The following is a 17,713-nucleotide window of genomic DNA, read 5'->3' as shown; positions in this document are numbered from 1 at the left end:
AATATCATCTGGTAGGCAAGTGAGTAAACATTCAAAAAATGTATTCAAATATCCTAAGCAACCATGACCACACCATAGCAACAGCCAAATGATCATGTATTTCACAAAGATAACAGGGATTATTGGACAATTGAATAAACATTCAAAAAATGTATGTAAATTTGCCTAGCAACAAGACCACGTCCATGGCAACAGCCAAATGATCAATGTATATTGCAAAGATGATTGGATAGGCAACTGGATAATCATTCAGCAAATGACCACCTATACCTAGCATGGATCAGCATGTGGGTTAACATTTTAAAAAAACTGTACAGTCGTGCTACAACACCATTGGCACTATTTTTTGTAATTGACTCGAAGAGTTTCTATTGGAAAAGGTCAAAGGCGAAATTTGCAGATTTTGACAGAAATTCAGGTGCCTCTGAACACTTCTTGGGTCTTGAAGGCTTCGTAATTAATGTTTGCATTAGGAAATGTCTGAATTTTTGGCAGGCAAGACGTAATTTAGCAGAATAACCCACCTAATCACAGTCGCTCGATCACCCAACTTTGCGATTCAGATCTGAATGGCTTCCATCTATTTACGTTTACGTTTAATGCAGGAATTGTAGCTTTGCTTCCAGTTAAACATCGGAATGAAAAAAAGTACAAACACAGAAGAAAAAGTCTTCAAAATCACATCAAACGCTACAATTATTGCAGTTACTCAGGCCCAAATATCACGTTACTTTATGTGATGAAACATAACATCGCAATTTCATACATAAGCAATGGCCCCTAATTAGGATTAAAAGATTATCGCTACAGCAAATACATGACATCATCACATCAAGTGAAAAGCCGCATTTCTAGTCTAGTGGTCTGAGACAATATGTAACCATTCTTGCTGCAACTTTCAAAGTCAATCAGTTTTAAGCCTTCAAAGCTTACACCTAGCTATTACAATGGGTTCCATATCGCTGATAGGTAATGGCTGATTTCATTCAAACCTGCTAAAAAGGTGATGTACTTAGTATAGGGGCCATATGCATGTCACAATGTTTTAAATTTGACCACATTTGTGACAAAATATCAGTATTTACTGCATGACTCAAAAACTTTAGTACATTGAGATACCATTCAAGTGCCTACCCCATATTATGAGGTGCAAGTTGGCCCAATATCAGTGTGTTTTTGTTAACTTGATTAAAGAATTTTTATCTTTCACTTTATAGGTGCCAGATGACATCACATCAACAGGAAATTACCTCAATTTGAAGTTTGTTTCAGATGATTCTATTGATAAGAAAGGTTTCTCTGCAGAGTACAGTGCAATTAAACTAAAGGATGCCACAGGTGTAATTACTGCTGTTTAGTATATGTGCAGTGAAAGTAAGACAAGTCTGTATCACATCACTACAGCTATCATTACGTTAGTTAGTGAAAACATACCAGATAGTACATCCAAGTATCAAACCATCTTCACTAGCAACCATCACTTGGCCATTTGATATGATATCTTATGTCTCTGAGAATAACTTGTCTAAGAAATCCCACCATGATATCTTTTGACCATCACAAATACAAGGTAAAATGACACTTTCTTAGAGTAAAACATTCTTCACTGGCAACACCATTATAGCTATTTGAAATGAATTTTTTGTTTTATCAAAGTCTTTCCTTTTTAAGTCCATAAATAACATAAATTAGCCGTTCTAAATAAAGTTTTAGTTCTTAAGCATTCAAAGCACTTGTCATTTGAAATGTAACCTGTATTTTCAAGGGCAATGTTTAAAAGCAAGTTTATAATTCTCTTACACCATGAGAAACAAAGTATTGAGATGGATTGTCATGAATGAATGGCTAGTTGACTTGATTATGAAATAATCGAATATCTATAATTTAGAAAATATACTAGATGCTTGGTAAGTTGAGATGCTTGGTAAGTTGTTGGTGACGAGTGTGTGGTAAGACAGTGTCATGATGAAGGTGGGGTTCTAATTTTGCAAGAGAGTTTTGAACCGTAATAAACAGTGTACATGTAAACCCTGTCTTAAATACTGTACCTAATTACCATATTGTGTGACTTTACAGTCATGTTAATCTTGTCTTAAATACTGTACCTAATTACCATATTGTGTGACTTTACAGTCATGTTAATCTTGTCTTAAATACTGTACCTAATTACCATATTGTGTGACTTTACAGTCATGTTAATCTTGTCTTAAATACTGTACCTAATTACCATATTGTGTGACTTTACAGTCATGTTAATTTTGTCTTAAATACTGTACCCAATTACCATATTGTGTGACTTTTCATTACCAAAGCACAACTAAAGAAATATGTACAACTTGCACAAAGACAACATATAAATCTTGTTTATTTGTGTCACTTGCATGTTAATAGGTCTGGAATTTAATGAGTCTGTCTTAAAATCACTTCATTTAAAAAAGATTTTATAGTTTTTCTATTTTCTTTATATGTTAGATTGAGGTTTCTGTATGCAGAACTTAATTCACAAGTAAACTGTTTTGGAAAGTACATCATATTGTCAGTAAACAATGCTATATATTTGGTCATAGTCTTGGTGTAGTATATGGCAATATTGTTGTTGTGAATACTAATTTACGGTCATAGTGTACTGCATTAACAACATGCTATATATGGCTATTTTGTTGATCTAATGTGCCATATATGGTCATATTATTGGTGTGATATACTATATATGGTCATGTCCCAGTGTACCATATATGATCATATTATTGTGATATACCATATATTGTCATACTGTTGTTATATACCATATATGGTCATATGTTTGCAATATACCATATATGGTCATATGTTTGCGATATACCATATATGGTCATATTGCACTGTACTGCCTTCACTTAGAGTTGTTCTTTGATGGCCAGTTGTCTTTTCTTTTTTGTCTTCTCCTCAAATTGACTGAATATTTTCCATTTGTGAATTTAAAAATTCTCAAATACCAAACTATGCAAACCACTGTAGGTAATAATTGTGAAGATGAAAACTATGCATAACTTGCTGTTGTAATCAACTGATGTTTTTAAACAAGTCTTCAGTGAAATGAAACGTATGATGCAATTACCAGATAGCTGACAATTTACAAACCATTACTTTCACTTTGTGCTATCTCTATATTGATACCCAAAATAGATCAATACCACAATATATTTAGGTTTAGCCTGCCTCTACAAGTTTTGCTCCTTTCAGATACTTTATCTGATTGAAATTGCTGACATGCAGGACATGTATGCTGTGTTTGCGCTATGCATGGCAAGCTCTTCTTCAGAGTTGTCCAATTTCTTCAGTTTTCGAGTCCTGTACTTAAAGACCAGCTTAAACTTATATTTAGTCGTGTTAGTCCAAAATATATCATTTTTTACATTAATCCACATAGGTGTTGGACACCATAAGTGGTGTCAAAAAATAAAAATAAAGAGAACTTTTTTTGATTAAGACATACACGTTAATTTCACTAAATATACATCTTTATATTTTCAATGCTATGTTTTAACCACAAGGTATACTTTAAGAATGCACAGAATGTACTGCTAGATGTATGAATGTCACATTGGTATGGTTTAGTTTCACAGATGTTTTTGTAATGCAATGTAAATTTAGTGTGGTTATCTTAAAACAAATTTCCATCCAGATATTTTGCAGCTGACATACAGACTGTCACCTGTACCACTATCTCAACCAATCATGATTGACTGATGGGAAACCATACCAATCAATCAAAAGAAATGTCAAATTTTAATCAGCAGATACCTTTGTGTTGATAGGCTCTGATTGTCATACTATTTTACAATAGCCAATCAATTGATATGTACTAATAAAGACTTTGATTGGTCATTGAGGGTCATTCTATATTCCAGGAGCCAATGAATATGAATGCTTTAACTTATCTGCAGATGTTCATGCACAGATAGGAACTGATTGTTTTGTGTACAGATGTTCTATTCAAAACATATGGTGATATTCTGACCTTCAAGTTGATACTTATAAAATGTGTTAGTCAACATATACTTCACCAGCCAATCAACATAAAGGTCTTGGCAAGTTCTTTTGGTCGATTGGTTCTGATTGGTTCCTCATGCAGACACAATGCTATATCAGCCAATCAGTTTGATTGGATAAAATTCACATTTTAGTCTAATACTTGTATAATTTCACTGAAAAAAAAACTGCAAACCAAAGACTTTACCAGGGAAATAAAGATTTTACCAAGAAAATAATCCTTAGAATGAAAGTATTCTTTGTTTTGAAAGAATATATTACTTGATTAAGATTTTTCCAAATATTAGACTACACCAGAAGTGTGAAGTGAAGTGAAATAAAATTACAAGTCAAATAGTTTTACTTTTAAAACCCTTTCTGGAGGGACTACCAGGAAATATATTATGAAGATTTTCCTGTATCCAAAAAGCAACAAGTGAGGGATATGGTTGCAGTAGCTATTTTGCTTTCTGACTGTCATGGCTTACTGTATGTGTTCAATAAGATCAAAACATTTCAGTGAAGAAATCAATATTGGTATCAAGTACAACTAGTAACACTGAAGTAAAGCACTTTCTCTGTGTGCTACACTTGTTTATAGTATTCATATCAAGTGTAAAAGTGTACTGTTTCAATTGGTTTATTTACAAGCCTAGCATGTGGCCTTTCTAATGTGCTCAATTAGCAAATGACACAATATACTTTTAAACTTTATATGGATGATATAAACAATTGTGGTATATACAGAAAATGCTTTACTTTGGTATTGTTGGGTTGTGAAAATTAACTTTATCAAATGCATTAGAATGTTGTTACCCCTCCTTCCCGATGCACTAATGTCCAAAACTCCTGCCCCCAATATGTTTTAACCCTCATGAACTGATCCTCAAAAGTACTCCACCCCCTTCCACCTAATATGAACTACCTCACAGTAACTTCTAAAACATCACCCTGTGAATAAACTCTTGATAAGCCTATACACTACTCTAAGACAGTCCCTACGCTTCTAAAAAATGAATTTCTGAGCTGTAGACATAGAATATTAAGATTTAATTTATGTCACTAAATGTTTAATTTTTAATTCAGATTATATGACTGACACAATTCAAAATGAATTGGAAAGCATCAAGTGATCAATGCTTAAATTAGAAACTTTTTTATTTAAATATTGTCTTCTTTAACGTGTGTGACTATTATTGAAACATTCCCAAAATAGAATCAAACAGAGAGTATTTTATCATTTATAGTCCAAATTAGAATGAAACAGAGATTATTTTATCATTTGTAGTCTGTAATTAGTATAAATAAAATGCATTTTGTAACTTGATTCAGTTTCTCATTTCTTGATTGAGTTTCAACTAACTCTCGGATTCATTATAGTTAAAGTTAGTTTGACTTTGATCTACATGACTTTAATAAATCTTCAAATGGCAGTAAGTATATTGATGGTGCAAATCTAGACACAATTAATATCTGCTAAAATTGTGATAAAGCATCCAAGTGGCCATTACAGTTAAGACACAGAACACTCTCTACAACCTATCTCATTGAGCTGTTACAGCTAAGACACAGAACACTCTCTACAACCTATCTCATTGAGCTGTTACAGTTAACACAGGGAACACTCTCTACAACCTATCTCATTGAGCTGTTACAGTTAAGACACAGAACACTCTCTACAACCTATCTCATTGAGCTGTTACAGTTAAGACACAGAACACTCTCTACAACCTATCTCATTGAGCTGTTACAGCTAAGACACAGAACACTCTCTACAACCTATCTCATTGAGCTGTTACAGTTAACACAGGGAACACTCTCTACAACCTATCTCATTGAGCTGTTACAGTTAAGGCATGGAACACTCTCTACAACCTATCTCATTGAGCTGTTACAGTTAAGACAGGGAACACTCTCTACAACCTCTCTCATTGAGCTGTTACAGTTAAGACACGGAACACTCTACCACCTATCTCATTGAGCTGTTACAGCTAAGACACGGAACACTCTCTACCACCTATCTCATTGAGCTGTTACAGTTAAGTAACAGAACACTCTCTACAACCTATCTCATTGAGCTGTTACAGCTCAGACATGGTACACTCTCTACAACCTATCTCATTGAGCTGTTACAGTTAAGTCAGGGAACACTCTCTACAACCTATCTCATTAAGCTGTTACAGTTAAGCCACGGAACACTCTCTACAACCTCTCTCATTGAGCTGTTACAGTTAAGACACAGAACACTCACTACAACCTATCTCATTGAGCTGTTACATCTAAGACACGGAACACTCTCTACAACCTATCTCATTGACCTGTTGCAGTTAAGTAACAGAACACTCTTTACAACCTATCTCATTGAGCTGTTACAGTTAAGACAGTGAACACTCTACAACTTATCTCATTGAGCTGTTGCAGCTAAGACACAGAACACTCTCTACAACCTATCTCATTGAGCTCTTACAGTTAAGACATGGAACACTCTCTACAACCTATCTCACTGAGCTGTTACAGTTAAGACATAGAACACTTTCTACAACCTATCTCATTGAGCTGTTACAGCTAAGACACGGAACACTCACTACAACCTATATCATTGAGCTGTTACAGTTAAGACACGGAACACTCTCTACAACCTATCTCATTGAGCTGTTACAGCTAAGACATGGTACACTCTCTACAACCTATCTCATTGAGCTGTTACAGCTAAGACAAGGAACGCTCTCTACAACCTATCTCATTGAGCTGTTACAGCTAAGACACGGAACACTCTCTACCACCTATCTCATTGAGCTGTTACAGTTAAGACACGGTACACTCTCTAAAACCTATCTCATTGAGCTGTTACAGTTAAGTCAGGGAACACTCTACAACCTATCTCATTGAGCTGTTACAGCTAAGACACGGAACACTCTACAACCTATCTCTTTGAGCTGTTACAGTTAAGACACAGAACACGCTCTACAACCTCTCTCATTGAGCTGTTACAGTTAAGACACGTTACACTCTCTACAACCTATGTTGTTGAGCTGTTACAGCTAAGACACGGAACACTCTCTACAACCTATCTCATTGAGCTGTTACAGCTAAGACACGGAACACTCTCTACAACCTCTCTCATTGAGCTGTTACAGTTAAGACACGGAACACTCTCTACAACCTATCTCATTGAGCTGTTACAGTTAAGACACGGAACACTCTCTACAACCTCTCTCATTGAGCTGTTACAGTTAAGACACGGAACACTCTATACAACCTATCTCATTGAGCTGTTACAGTTAAGACACAGAACACTCTCTACAACCTATCTCATTGAGCTGTTACAGTTAAGACACGGTACACTCTCTACAACCTATCTCATTGAGCTGTTACAGCTAAGACAAGGAACACTCTCTACAACCTATCTCATTGAGCTGTTACAGTTAAGATACGGAACACTCTCTACAACCTATCTCATTGAGCTGTTACAGCTAAGACACGGTACACTCTCTACAACCTATCTCAGTGAGCTGTTACAGTTAAGACACAGAACACTCTCTACAACCTATCTCATTGAGCTGTTACAGTTATGACACGGAACACTCTCTACAACCTATCTCATTGAGCTGTTACAGTTAAGACACAGAACACTCTCTACAACCCAGCTCATTGAGCTGTTACAGCTAAGACAAGGAACACTCTCTACAACCTATCTCATTGAGCTGTTACAGTTAAGACAAGGAACAATCTCTACAACATATCTCATTGAGCTGTTACAGTTAAGACACGGAACACTCTCTACCACCTATCTCATTGAGCTGTTACAGCTAAGATGGAACACTCTCTACAACCTATCTCATTGAGCTGTTACAGCTAAGACACGTTACACTCTCTACAACCTATCTCATTGAGCTGTTACAGTTAAGACACGTTACACTCTCTCCAACCTATCTCATTGAGCTGTTACAGCTAAGACACGTTACACTCTCTCCAACCTATCTCATTGACCTGTTACAGCTAAGACAGGGAACACTCTCTACAACCTATCTCATTGAGCTGTTACAGCTAAGATGGAACACTCTCTACAACCTATCTCATTGAGCTGTTACAGTTAAGACACGTTACACTCTCTACAACCTATCTCATTGAGCTGTTACAGCTAAGATGGAACACTCTCTACAACCTATCTCATTGAGCTGTTACAGCTAAGATGGAACACTCTCTACAACCTATCTCATTGAGCTGTTACAGTTAAGACACGTTACACTCTCTACAACCTATCTCATTGAGCTGTTACAGCTAAGATGGAACACTCTCTACAACCTATCTCATTGAGCTGTTACAGTTAAGACACGTTACACTCTCTACAACCTATCTCATTGAGCTGTTACAGCTAAGATGGAACACTCTCTACAACCTATCTCATTGAGCTGTTACAGTTAAGACACGGAACACTCTCTACAACCTATCTCATTGAGCTGTTACAGTTAAGACACGGAACACTCTCTACAACCTATCTCATTGAGCTGTTACAGGTAAGACACGGAACACTCATGCAATTTGTCTGCAAACAAATGTTCAGTTCCTCTCACCCTCTCTTCTCAAAAAATGTTAAGCCCCGCTAATTGAATCTCAAGCATTATTTTAGCCACCCCTTCTCAGGCTTCTGTCACCTACACTACAATGGAGATATAAAATTATATGGTACAATGATGCATTGGAAGAAGACAACTCCAAAGATGAAAAAAAAATTGAAAATAAGACAGTGTAGGAGGCCATTTAGAGGCATAGAATATCAAACCATAGAGATAATAAAATACCAGAATTGAAACAATTATGCTATGCATGACATATTATCTGGAAGTGTATTTTGTGGCAAAGCTGAACGATATTATGCGGATGTGCACATGGTAAATGACTTCTCCTGAAGTTTAATTTGGTTCCAAAAAATCCCGAATAAAGAGCAAAACATTTCAAGACTTTCAGACTGGTGATGGCCAAATGGTCGTAAACTTTTGTTCAATTCTTTTTAGTGCACATTGGATATTTAATCTCAATTCATGCTTGTATGCAACATCAGAGCCAAGTAAACCACTGTATAAGATATTATATAATTTGGAATAGACTCAAATGTATATTGTTACATGTACTATTCAGAAAATATAAAGAAATGTCCTTAATTTTGAAAAAAATGCGAAGCCCGCATGAGGATATATTGCCCATCGCCAGAAAAAAATATATGGGTAGTTTGAACAGCCTTTTCATTTTTTCTGGCCTAATGTCGTATCTTTCAAAGATGTTTAAGTTGTTTATTACACACACACACACACACACACACACACACACACACACACACACACACACCACAGACACACACACACACACACACACACCACAGACACACACACCACAGACACACACACACACACACACACACACACACACCACAGACGAAAAGATGTCGCATTCAAAGTAAAAAAAAATATGGATGGTGCTTTCTCAAATAAGTAACACAACAAAATAATCATTTTCTTTACCCAACTTCCAAAACTGTTATGGCCTCGTTTATGTCGGAACCCAAGGTGAACTCAGTGAATTCTCCTTGCCATTATCATTATAATGGCAATTGAAGTTTGGATTTTGATGTCGAAGGTACAGCTCTGTTTCCTGAGAGCCATTCTTTCCATAACAAATTGTCGCTTCTAAATGAATTGCGGAATATTAACGCTAGTGTCAGTGTGCAATGAGATGATTATATCAAACAACATTTTAACCAAAGACAACGTCGAACACAATTATTGAAAGAAATATCTTCAAATAGTGGATCTTAAACTGCGTACCTAGTTAAATAGTTTTTCAGGGCCACCAAATATTCCAAAAAGAGATCTGCCGTTTTATGAGTATGAAATGTTTTAATATAAGGAACAAGATGTAAATGAGATCGAGCGCATCTTCGGAGTCACTGCATGCAGCATAGCAAGCGACCTCACGTTGAACGAGTTTCACTCGCTGACACTATAATTGCGACTTGCTATCTTCAAATGAAGGAGACTTTCAAAACTACTGTTACTCGCGAAAAATGCATAGTGCATGTGCGCACTTCTTTTGTACTTTCCCGCACAAAGAATTTTTAATTTGCTGCAAAAAGTTACAATTTTGAACTGGACACATTTTTATTCAAAGTTAAGCCAGCGTACAATAGCGATATAAGATACATATTAGCCAGGAGTCAGTGTACAGTCACTTTAGTGAACTATCCATTTAAATCGTGCATGCTAGGAATCGTCACATAAATGACGATTTTAATAGCATCACTATGTATTCAAAAAGTAACTTTTTTTCTTTCTTTTTTCCAAAATCTCAGGGGGGGGGGGGCAGCCTGCCCCCTTGCCCCCCCCCCCCCCCCCACCACACACACACACAGGCTACGTACTGGTCGAACTGTCCTTGTTCGCCGTAACCGTCTCAGTCCACTAGCACTCAGTCTGTTGTCTTGTGTTGATGGTGGCACTACAAATCTGATAACCCCATCATCATCTATATGTTGATAATTATCATTATGGTCCGGTTCTTGGATTTTTGGACGTTTTCACATTATACCATTCAAGTTGCTGGAGACACGCTCGAGCTCAGTCTGGTTATGGTTGCAGGAATATTGCATGCTGTACGTGACTAAAACCAAGGGTTTTCAGGGGAGGTGGCCCTAGATCTGAAGTGGCATGAGCGACGAGAGAAGTTTTCAAGGAAGAAAAACAGGTTGAAACGCTTCCAGATTGCATAGTCTAATTTACAGACCCTTTCTGATACCAACACTTCATGAAAAGTATACCCTTTCTGATACCAACCAGCATAACAAAATGACCCCTTTCGTGCGGACTCTCCCCGTATAGCCGTCTATGGGAGTTGGCTTTACACTATGTAACATGAGCTGCATATAGGAGTAATGTTCGATAGGGTTGACACAGACAAACATATCTTCACAAAAACACACACACATACACATACACACATACATGCATTACACACACACACACACACACACACACACACACACACACACACAGAAAAAAATAAACATCTGTTATATAAAGATAGTTTATTTCTCAATTATGTTAAAAATTGTAGTTCCTTTATAAGCACTATCCTAGTATGACAATAATCTAAATGAAGAACACATTATTTATGATAAGACTACATGATCCACTTGCACTGACCAAAGGTAGGCTAAGATTACAAGCTGACAACAATTTGTATGTTTGAAATATTCCAGCCAGCTGTAGGAATGCAGATAAAGAGGTGTAGTTTAAAGGAGGGTTTACCATATCTTGAAACAAAACAAACATCATGTACACAGCACCAATACTGTTGAGTGGAACCTTTAAAAACTCCTAAGTTGCTTGAGTACCACAGCAACATGTTGAAGCAAACATGCAATTTAGCTGGGCCAGTTAACTCCTGGACAATTCACTGATAACTATCATTGGCATTGCATACATTTTCCTTCTTTTGCCACATTTATCTCATATAAAAAGGATTTATGCAAATGAAAGTTTAGGTAAACAATCCAATCTGTGTTGTCATTGGTTGTCTCAACCATGCCAAAATAAATATGTAAAACCACACTTAAATTCTTAGTATACATAACAAGGAATTATTTAAATTTCAAATCTGAAGATATTATGAAGATACAAAAGTCAGTTTCCAAGTTTACATTGAATAAATTCAAGTCTCCTTTCTGCTTGAAGCACTACTCTATTTAAGACTCTTAAGTGATATTTCAATATTTCACACTGAAATGAATTTACAGCATAAAATATGGCTGGTTGAGACTCCCATAAAAACACACAGTAAGTTACACTCCAACATCTTTGTGATCTGACAGACTCAAACTTTAGTTGTCCTTTCTCTTGGCTTCTCAAATTCTACATGGCATTAATATGTCTCACAAGTGTTTGGTGAACAAAAATAACAAATTATTCAAATGTACTGTCTTTTAAAATTCTTTTCAATAAAAATGAATTCTTAAATGACAGTACACATGCTGTAAATATTGCTAAGTGTTGAGAAGTCTCATATCCAGCCCAGTGTAGGAACACATGTTATCATATACCTATGTCCAGATCAATCATTCTTGATGATGTTTAAAGCCAAATATCACTTTCTGATATAGGACATACAGCGTCATGATATTGACATTAAACGTCATCAAAAACGGTGGTCAATGTTCGACATTGGTGTTATCGCATATGACCACAAAACTAAGACATCTTTAAAAACAGGGAAATTCTGACAAAAATATCCATATCTGAATGATTCTCGTGTCATGATGCTGAAACAGCACGAATGACAATATGACAAACAGAGAAGTGATATTGGGTAATAACCTCATAATATCAGACTTCCTGTTTATGTTATCTCTATGGGCTTAAAGTGACACAAGTTGAGTTTATAATCTTTTTGACTTGAGTGAAAATACTAACATACAACAATAATTAAACTATACTAGTATTGATACACGCCTTTCATGGTATTAAAATCATATTTTGCCATTGTTAGTACAATTCATAGCATAATAACAACCCCTTGATAATTTAGTATACATACAATAAATTGTGTTCTCCAATCATTTAACATATTAACATGTATTATTCTTAAATACAGGTTTGAACTCTGCTTACAGCAAGTAATAGCTAAGTGTGCATGTGCTTGAGTGATAACAGTATATAATGTAGGCGTTAGCTTGTGCCCCTTTAACATGTATATATTCCTAGATCTGTGTTCAGTTTCGTCAATATGCAAATGATTATTAAGAAAGCTTGGTACCAGTATAGCTGGTAGGAAAGTCTCAGTAGGTGTACCTTTGTACATTTTAGTGACAAGAAAACCTGCCAACCTAACAATTTCCAGTCCTGTTGAAAAACAATAATCAATGAAAAATTGTGTTTTATGGAAGCACTCAACATTTATGCATTTATAAAAACATATACAAGTACACCTAAACAGCAAATCTTTCAATTATACAGGTTTCTCTTTTCGTCATTGTGTACAAGATTTGACAACTAAAGAACAGAAGATTGATTTTGTAGAAATACATACACATCTAGTACTCATTTCGATATGATACAATTAGTTTTTTAGTGTGATATGAAGGACTACTATAAAGACATTTTACAATTACAGATCTATATCAGAGTTGAATCCAAGAAATGAAGGGAAATGTTGAGTCTGAGACATTCAAACAGAATTTATTATAACTATTACATATTTCATTCAGTCAAGACCTTTTAATTTTGTACTTTTGGGAAGGCCTTGACCCTGAATTGACCTTTACAGGTTTCATTTCATTGCGGTTCATACTGGTGAAAGGGCAAAGGTCAAAGGGCGCTGCTCTAGGGGAAAAGGTCAAAGTTCAAGTATATAAATGAAATGCCATTCTGTAAAACACTCGAGACTGGCATTTTGTTTGACTTTCAGTACAATTCTTTACAACTTATAAAAAAAAAACACTTTTGGGTAGAATAGGACATAGCATCCAATTCCAGCTAATAGCTAACATGGCCACAAGTAAAGTGTATTACATGAACAGTAGAGTAAAAATTGGATAAAACATATCTCAGCTACAAGTTGAAAAAACATACAATATCAATATTTACCTTGACTTGACTTACAGTGTTCACCCCTACCCCTCCCTATAGTCTGTACAATGTAATGATCCATTGGAGATTAACAATGGGGGGTCATACCAATACATGTATTAGGGTAATCACAAACAAGTAACACACAGATAGGAAATGGGCCCTCTCCCATTGTCCGAACATAGCCTCGAGTAAACATTACTCTATTGTCATGGAAATAACTTTCCAAGTGTGAATCTGCCCGAATTCAATATAGTCTCGCATAAATCAGCAAACCATGCAATACTATGCATATTTCGATGGGAAAGTTTGCTATTCTACTGGCAGAATCATCAAATGTAATAGATGACTTACAAGCCGACTCAGATCAATTATTGTTGACATGTAAATAACATCTCATGTTGTTGACCGACACTATATACATAAACCTGTGTTTGGAATGATTGAGGCAATTTTCCAGGTAGGTCTTTTTACGTTGATTGTGACAGAGGTACATGCATGTTATGAATCAAAATAAAAACAATCAACTCTCAGTACCATGCTGGAAAGCAAAACGTACAATCAGATGAGGCATTCTTTGCCAAGAAAAATTACCATCATACTGAAGATCTTTTATGATGTGAAGCTAGCTTGCCTTCTTTATTAGTTAAAACATCATTTTCAAAGCATTTTGTACATTTTCTGTTGTACAGTGTCACTTTGATCATGGTCACACCGGTGGGGCCGGGAGATCTGCTCAGGTAAATTGATCAGGGAAGCCGGTAACAGCTTGTGTGTGTATTTTGCCATGGGTGATGAATGCATATGTGCATAGACCCTCATCACATGTAAACATCAAAATTGTTATGACAATAGAATGACGTATGTACTTTTCTGAGCCATAGAACACAACTTGCCCTATTGTCTGATTTTGTCATACAATGTGCAACTAATTCCATATTTCTGCATTTTTAAATCAAATGACGTTATCGGACCTTTGACCCGTACCGATGATGCAGTGTTGTTTAAACAACAAAAACCCGATAGTAACCGAAGCGGGACTTCGGTAGCTTTCGGTGTAACATTGAAAGCACAAGAGACCCTTGTAGCATACCCAAGGCAAGGATTGAGCTGTTAATTCCCAAATTAACACCTTGAACAATAGCTGTTACCAATCTGTGTGTTACTTGTCTGTATGGTAATAGAACAATAGCCGTTACCAATCTGTGTGTTACTTGTCTGTATGGTAATAGAACAATAGCCGTTACCAATCTGTGTGTTACTTGTCTGTATGGTAATAGGTAAGAAAAGCTACAAACAATACAGCCTACACTCTAAGTTGGGTTGCAACTTGCATTAGGACCTTTAATCCTGGCATAAAAGTGCCAATTTCTGAGAAATTACTAGTTGCTACTATTTGTTGGTGGACGCCAAGACCATGCTGGTAGTTATAATTTATGATAGCTTGTGAAATTTCATGAAGTCCTGCAATAATATTTGGAGATAACTGTAACAAAAGGAAAAACATGGAAAATATGTTAGTGACCATACCACTTCATATAAAATTGTGGTACTTTTAATATATTTTTTTATTTTTCCCACCAAAAGTTTATGATTCAGTTATTTGCAAATATAATTTTGATTGTATTGCATATATCATACATCACACGTTTGCAAAAAACCCAAACATTTTAAAATAAAAAATATGCTTTTTGTGCAAGAATCTTTTTCCTAAATGTTGTAAAACCTTTAGGGTTTACACCAGTGTACAATAAAAACACATCAATAAACACTTTGCTGTATACATTCAATATTTTCTGTTTTTATACACTTCTTTCAGGATATGAAACTTTGTTTGTTGTATCTGACAAACTCTGATCACTTTGGATAAGAACAGATACGCTGTGTCTGTCAAACTCTGATCACTTTGGATAAGAACAGATATGTTGTATCTGACAAACTCTGATCACTTTGGATAAGAACAGATATGTTGTATCTGACAAACTCTGATCACTTTGGATAAGGCCAGATATGTTGTATCTGACAAACTCTGATCACTTTGGATAAGAACAGATACGTTGTATCTGACAAACTCTGATCACTTTGGATAAGAACAGATATGTTGTATCTGACAAACTCTGATCACTTTGGATAAGAACAGATATGTTGTATCTGACAAACTCTGATCACTTTGGATAAGAACAGATATGTTGTATCTGACAAACTCTGATCACTTTGGATAAGAACAGATATGTTGTATCTGACAAACTCTGATCACTTTGGATAAGGACAGATATGTTGTATCTGACAAACTCTGATCACTTTGGATAAGAACAGATATGTTGTATCTGACAAACTCTGATCACTTTGGATAAGAACAGATATGTTGTATCTGACAAACTCTGATCACTTTGGATAAGGACAGATATGTTGTATCTGACAAACTCTGATCACTTTGGATAAGGACAGATACGTTGTATCTGACAAACTCTGATCACTTTGGATAAGAACAGATACATAATCTTAAAACAAGACAAAATTATTTAATAGAAAGAAAAATAGAAAGTGATTATGTTCTTGAAAATTTGTCAACATTTAGGTTAAAAAAATAAGACATGGTTTAGATATGATGCACAATAGGTATACTATTGATAATCAACTTTTCCTGTAAGGCGAAAAAAATAACAATTGTGTTTCTGATAACATGGCCTCAGAAAATAGGGGAGGTAGGTCGGGATTTTATTTTAGTTTATTTTATTTTATTTTATCTTTCTGATTATTTTCATTTTGGAAAAATATTGCTTCAACCCAAAAACAAACAAAATATTGGTCAGAATACCCCTTCTGTGATGAAATATGTACAGACAGGGAAAGAAAAAAACAGATGTGCATGAAGGTCAAGAAGACAGAATTTCTTATGTTTTTGTTTTAAATGTTTAAAGAAATGTTCAGGCTTAAACTAGGGTCAGTTGAGTTATTGGAAACACAATTTTTTTTGCCTAAGGAAAGAGATTTAAATGGAAACTGAATGTTTCTGTCAATGAACTAAATCTTGTGAAATATTTGTTGAGCAATAGGAAGAAAGATATAAAATTTGAATCAAACTCTGAAGTGCTAAAGTAACTAAAAAATCAATCTGTTTTGGTTCTCACTCATTCTAAATTAATAAAGTCTGTATACTTACATTAGTTCTCATTTATTGTAAATTAATAAAGTCTGTATACTTACATTAGTTCTAATTTATTGTAAATTAATAAAGTCTGTATACTTACATTAGTTCTCATTTATTGTAAATTAATAAAGTCTGTATACTTACATTAGTTCTCATTTATTGTAAATTAATAAAGTCTGTATACTTACATTAGTTCTCATTTATTGTAAATTAATAAAGTCTGTATACTTACATTAGTTCTCATTTATTGTAAATTAATAAAGTCTGTATACTTACATTAGTTCTCATTTATTGTAAATTAATAAAGTCTGTATACTTACATTAGTTCTCATTCATTGTAAATTAATAAGGTCTGTATACTTACATTAGTTCTCATTCATTGTAAATTAATAAAGTCTGTATACTTACATTAGTTCTCATTTATTGTAAATTAATAAAGTCTGTATACTTACATTAGTTCTCATTTATTGTAAATTAATAAAGTCTGTATACTTACATTAGTTCTCATTTATTGTAAATTAATAAAGTCTGTATACTTACATTAGTTCTCATTCATTGTAAATTAATAAAGTCTGTATACTTACATTAGTTCTCATTTATTGTAAATTAATACATTCTGTATACTTACATTAGTTCTCATTCATTGTAAATTAATAAAGTCTGTATACTTACATTAGTTCTCATTTATTGTAAATTAATAAAGTCTGTATACTTACATTAGTTCTCATTCATTGTAAATTAATAAAGTCTGTATACTTACATTAGTTCTCATTCATTGTAAATTAGTAAATGAGGTATGTATACTTACAGCATTTTCTCTAAGTTTATCATATAGGGCATTCAATCTTTTATTTACATCATCTAATTTGCGCTTTATTTGCTACGGAGAGAGAAAAAATACTGTTGTTAATATCACTTTCACAAAATTTCATAC

At 34.8% G+C, this 17,713-nt stretch overlaps 2 protein-coding genes across 4 annotated transcripts in view; one reads left to right on the top strand and one right to left on the bottom strand.

Moving 5' to 3' along the window:
* Nucleotides 1–1,641, top strand: part of LOC144452364 (tolloid-like protein 1) — a 115,036-nt gene extending 113,395 nt beyond the window's left edge. The window contains exon 19 of the mRNA XM_078143457.1: nt 1,218–1,641. Within this exon, the coding sequence (XP_077999583.1) occupies nt 1,218–1,358 (141 nt within the window). The 3' untranslated portion in view covers nt 1,359–1,641. The remainder of the gene's footprint in view (nt 1–1,217) is intronic.
* Nucleotides 1,642–11,085: 9,444 nt separating this feature from the next.
* Nucleotides 11,086–17,713, bottom strand: part of LOC144452351 (protein transport protein Sec31A-like) — a 68,367-nt gene continuing 61,739 nt past the window's right edge. For all 3 annotated transcript variants that reach the window (XM_078143439.1, XM_078143440.1, XM_078143438.1), the window contains 2 exons: nt 17,588–17,659; nt 11,086–15,114 (listed from right to left, as the gene is read on the bottom strand). In XM_078143439.1, the coding sequence (XP_077999565.1) occupies nt 14,935–15,114; nt 17,588–17,659 (252 nt within the window). In that variant the 3' untranslated portion in view covers nt 11,086–14,934. The remainder of the gene's footprint in view (nt 15,115–17,587; nt 17,660–17,713) is intronic.

The sequence above is a fragment of the Glandiceps talaboti genome, chromosome 22 (genome assembly GCF_964340395.1).
Source record: "Glandiceps talaboti chromosome 22, keGlaTala1.1, whole genome shotgun sequence".
Lineage (NCBI taxonomy): Eukaryota > Metazoa > Hemichordata > Enteropneusta > Spengelidae > Glandiceps > Glandiceps talaboti.
This window is presented reverse-complemented; position numbering and strand designations above follow the sequence as displayed.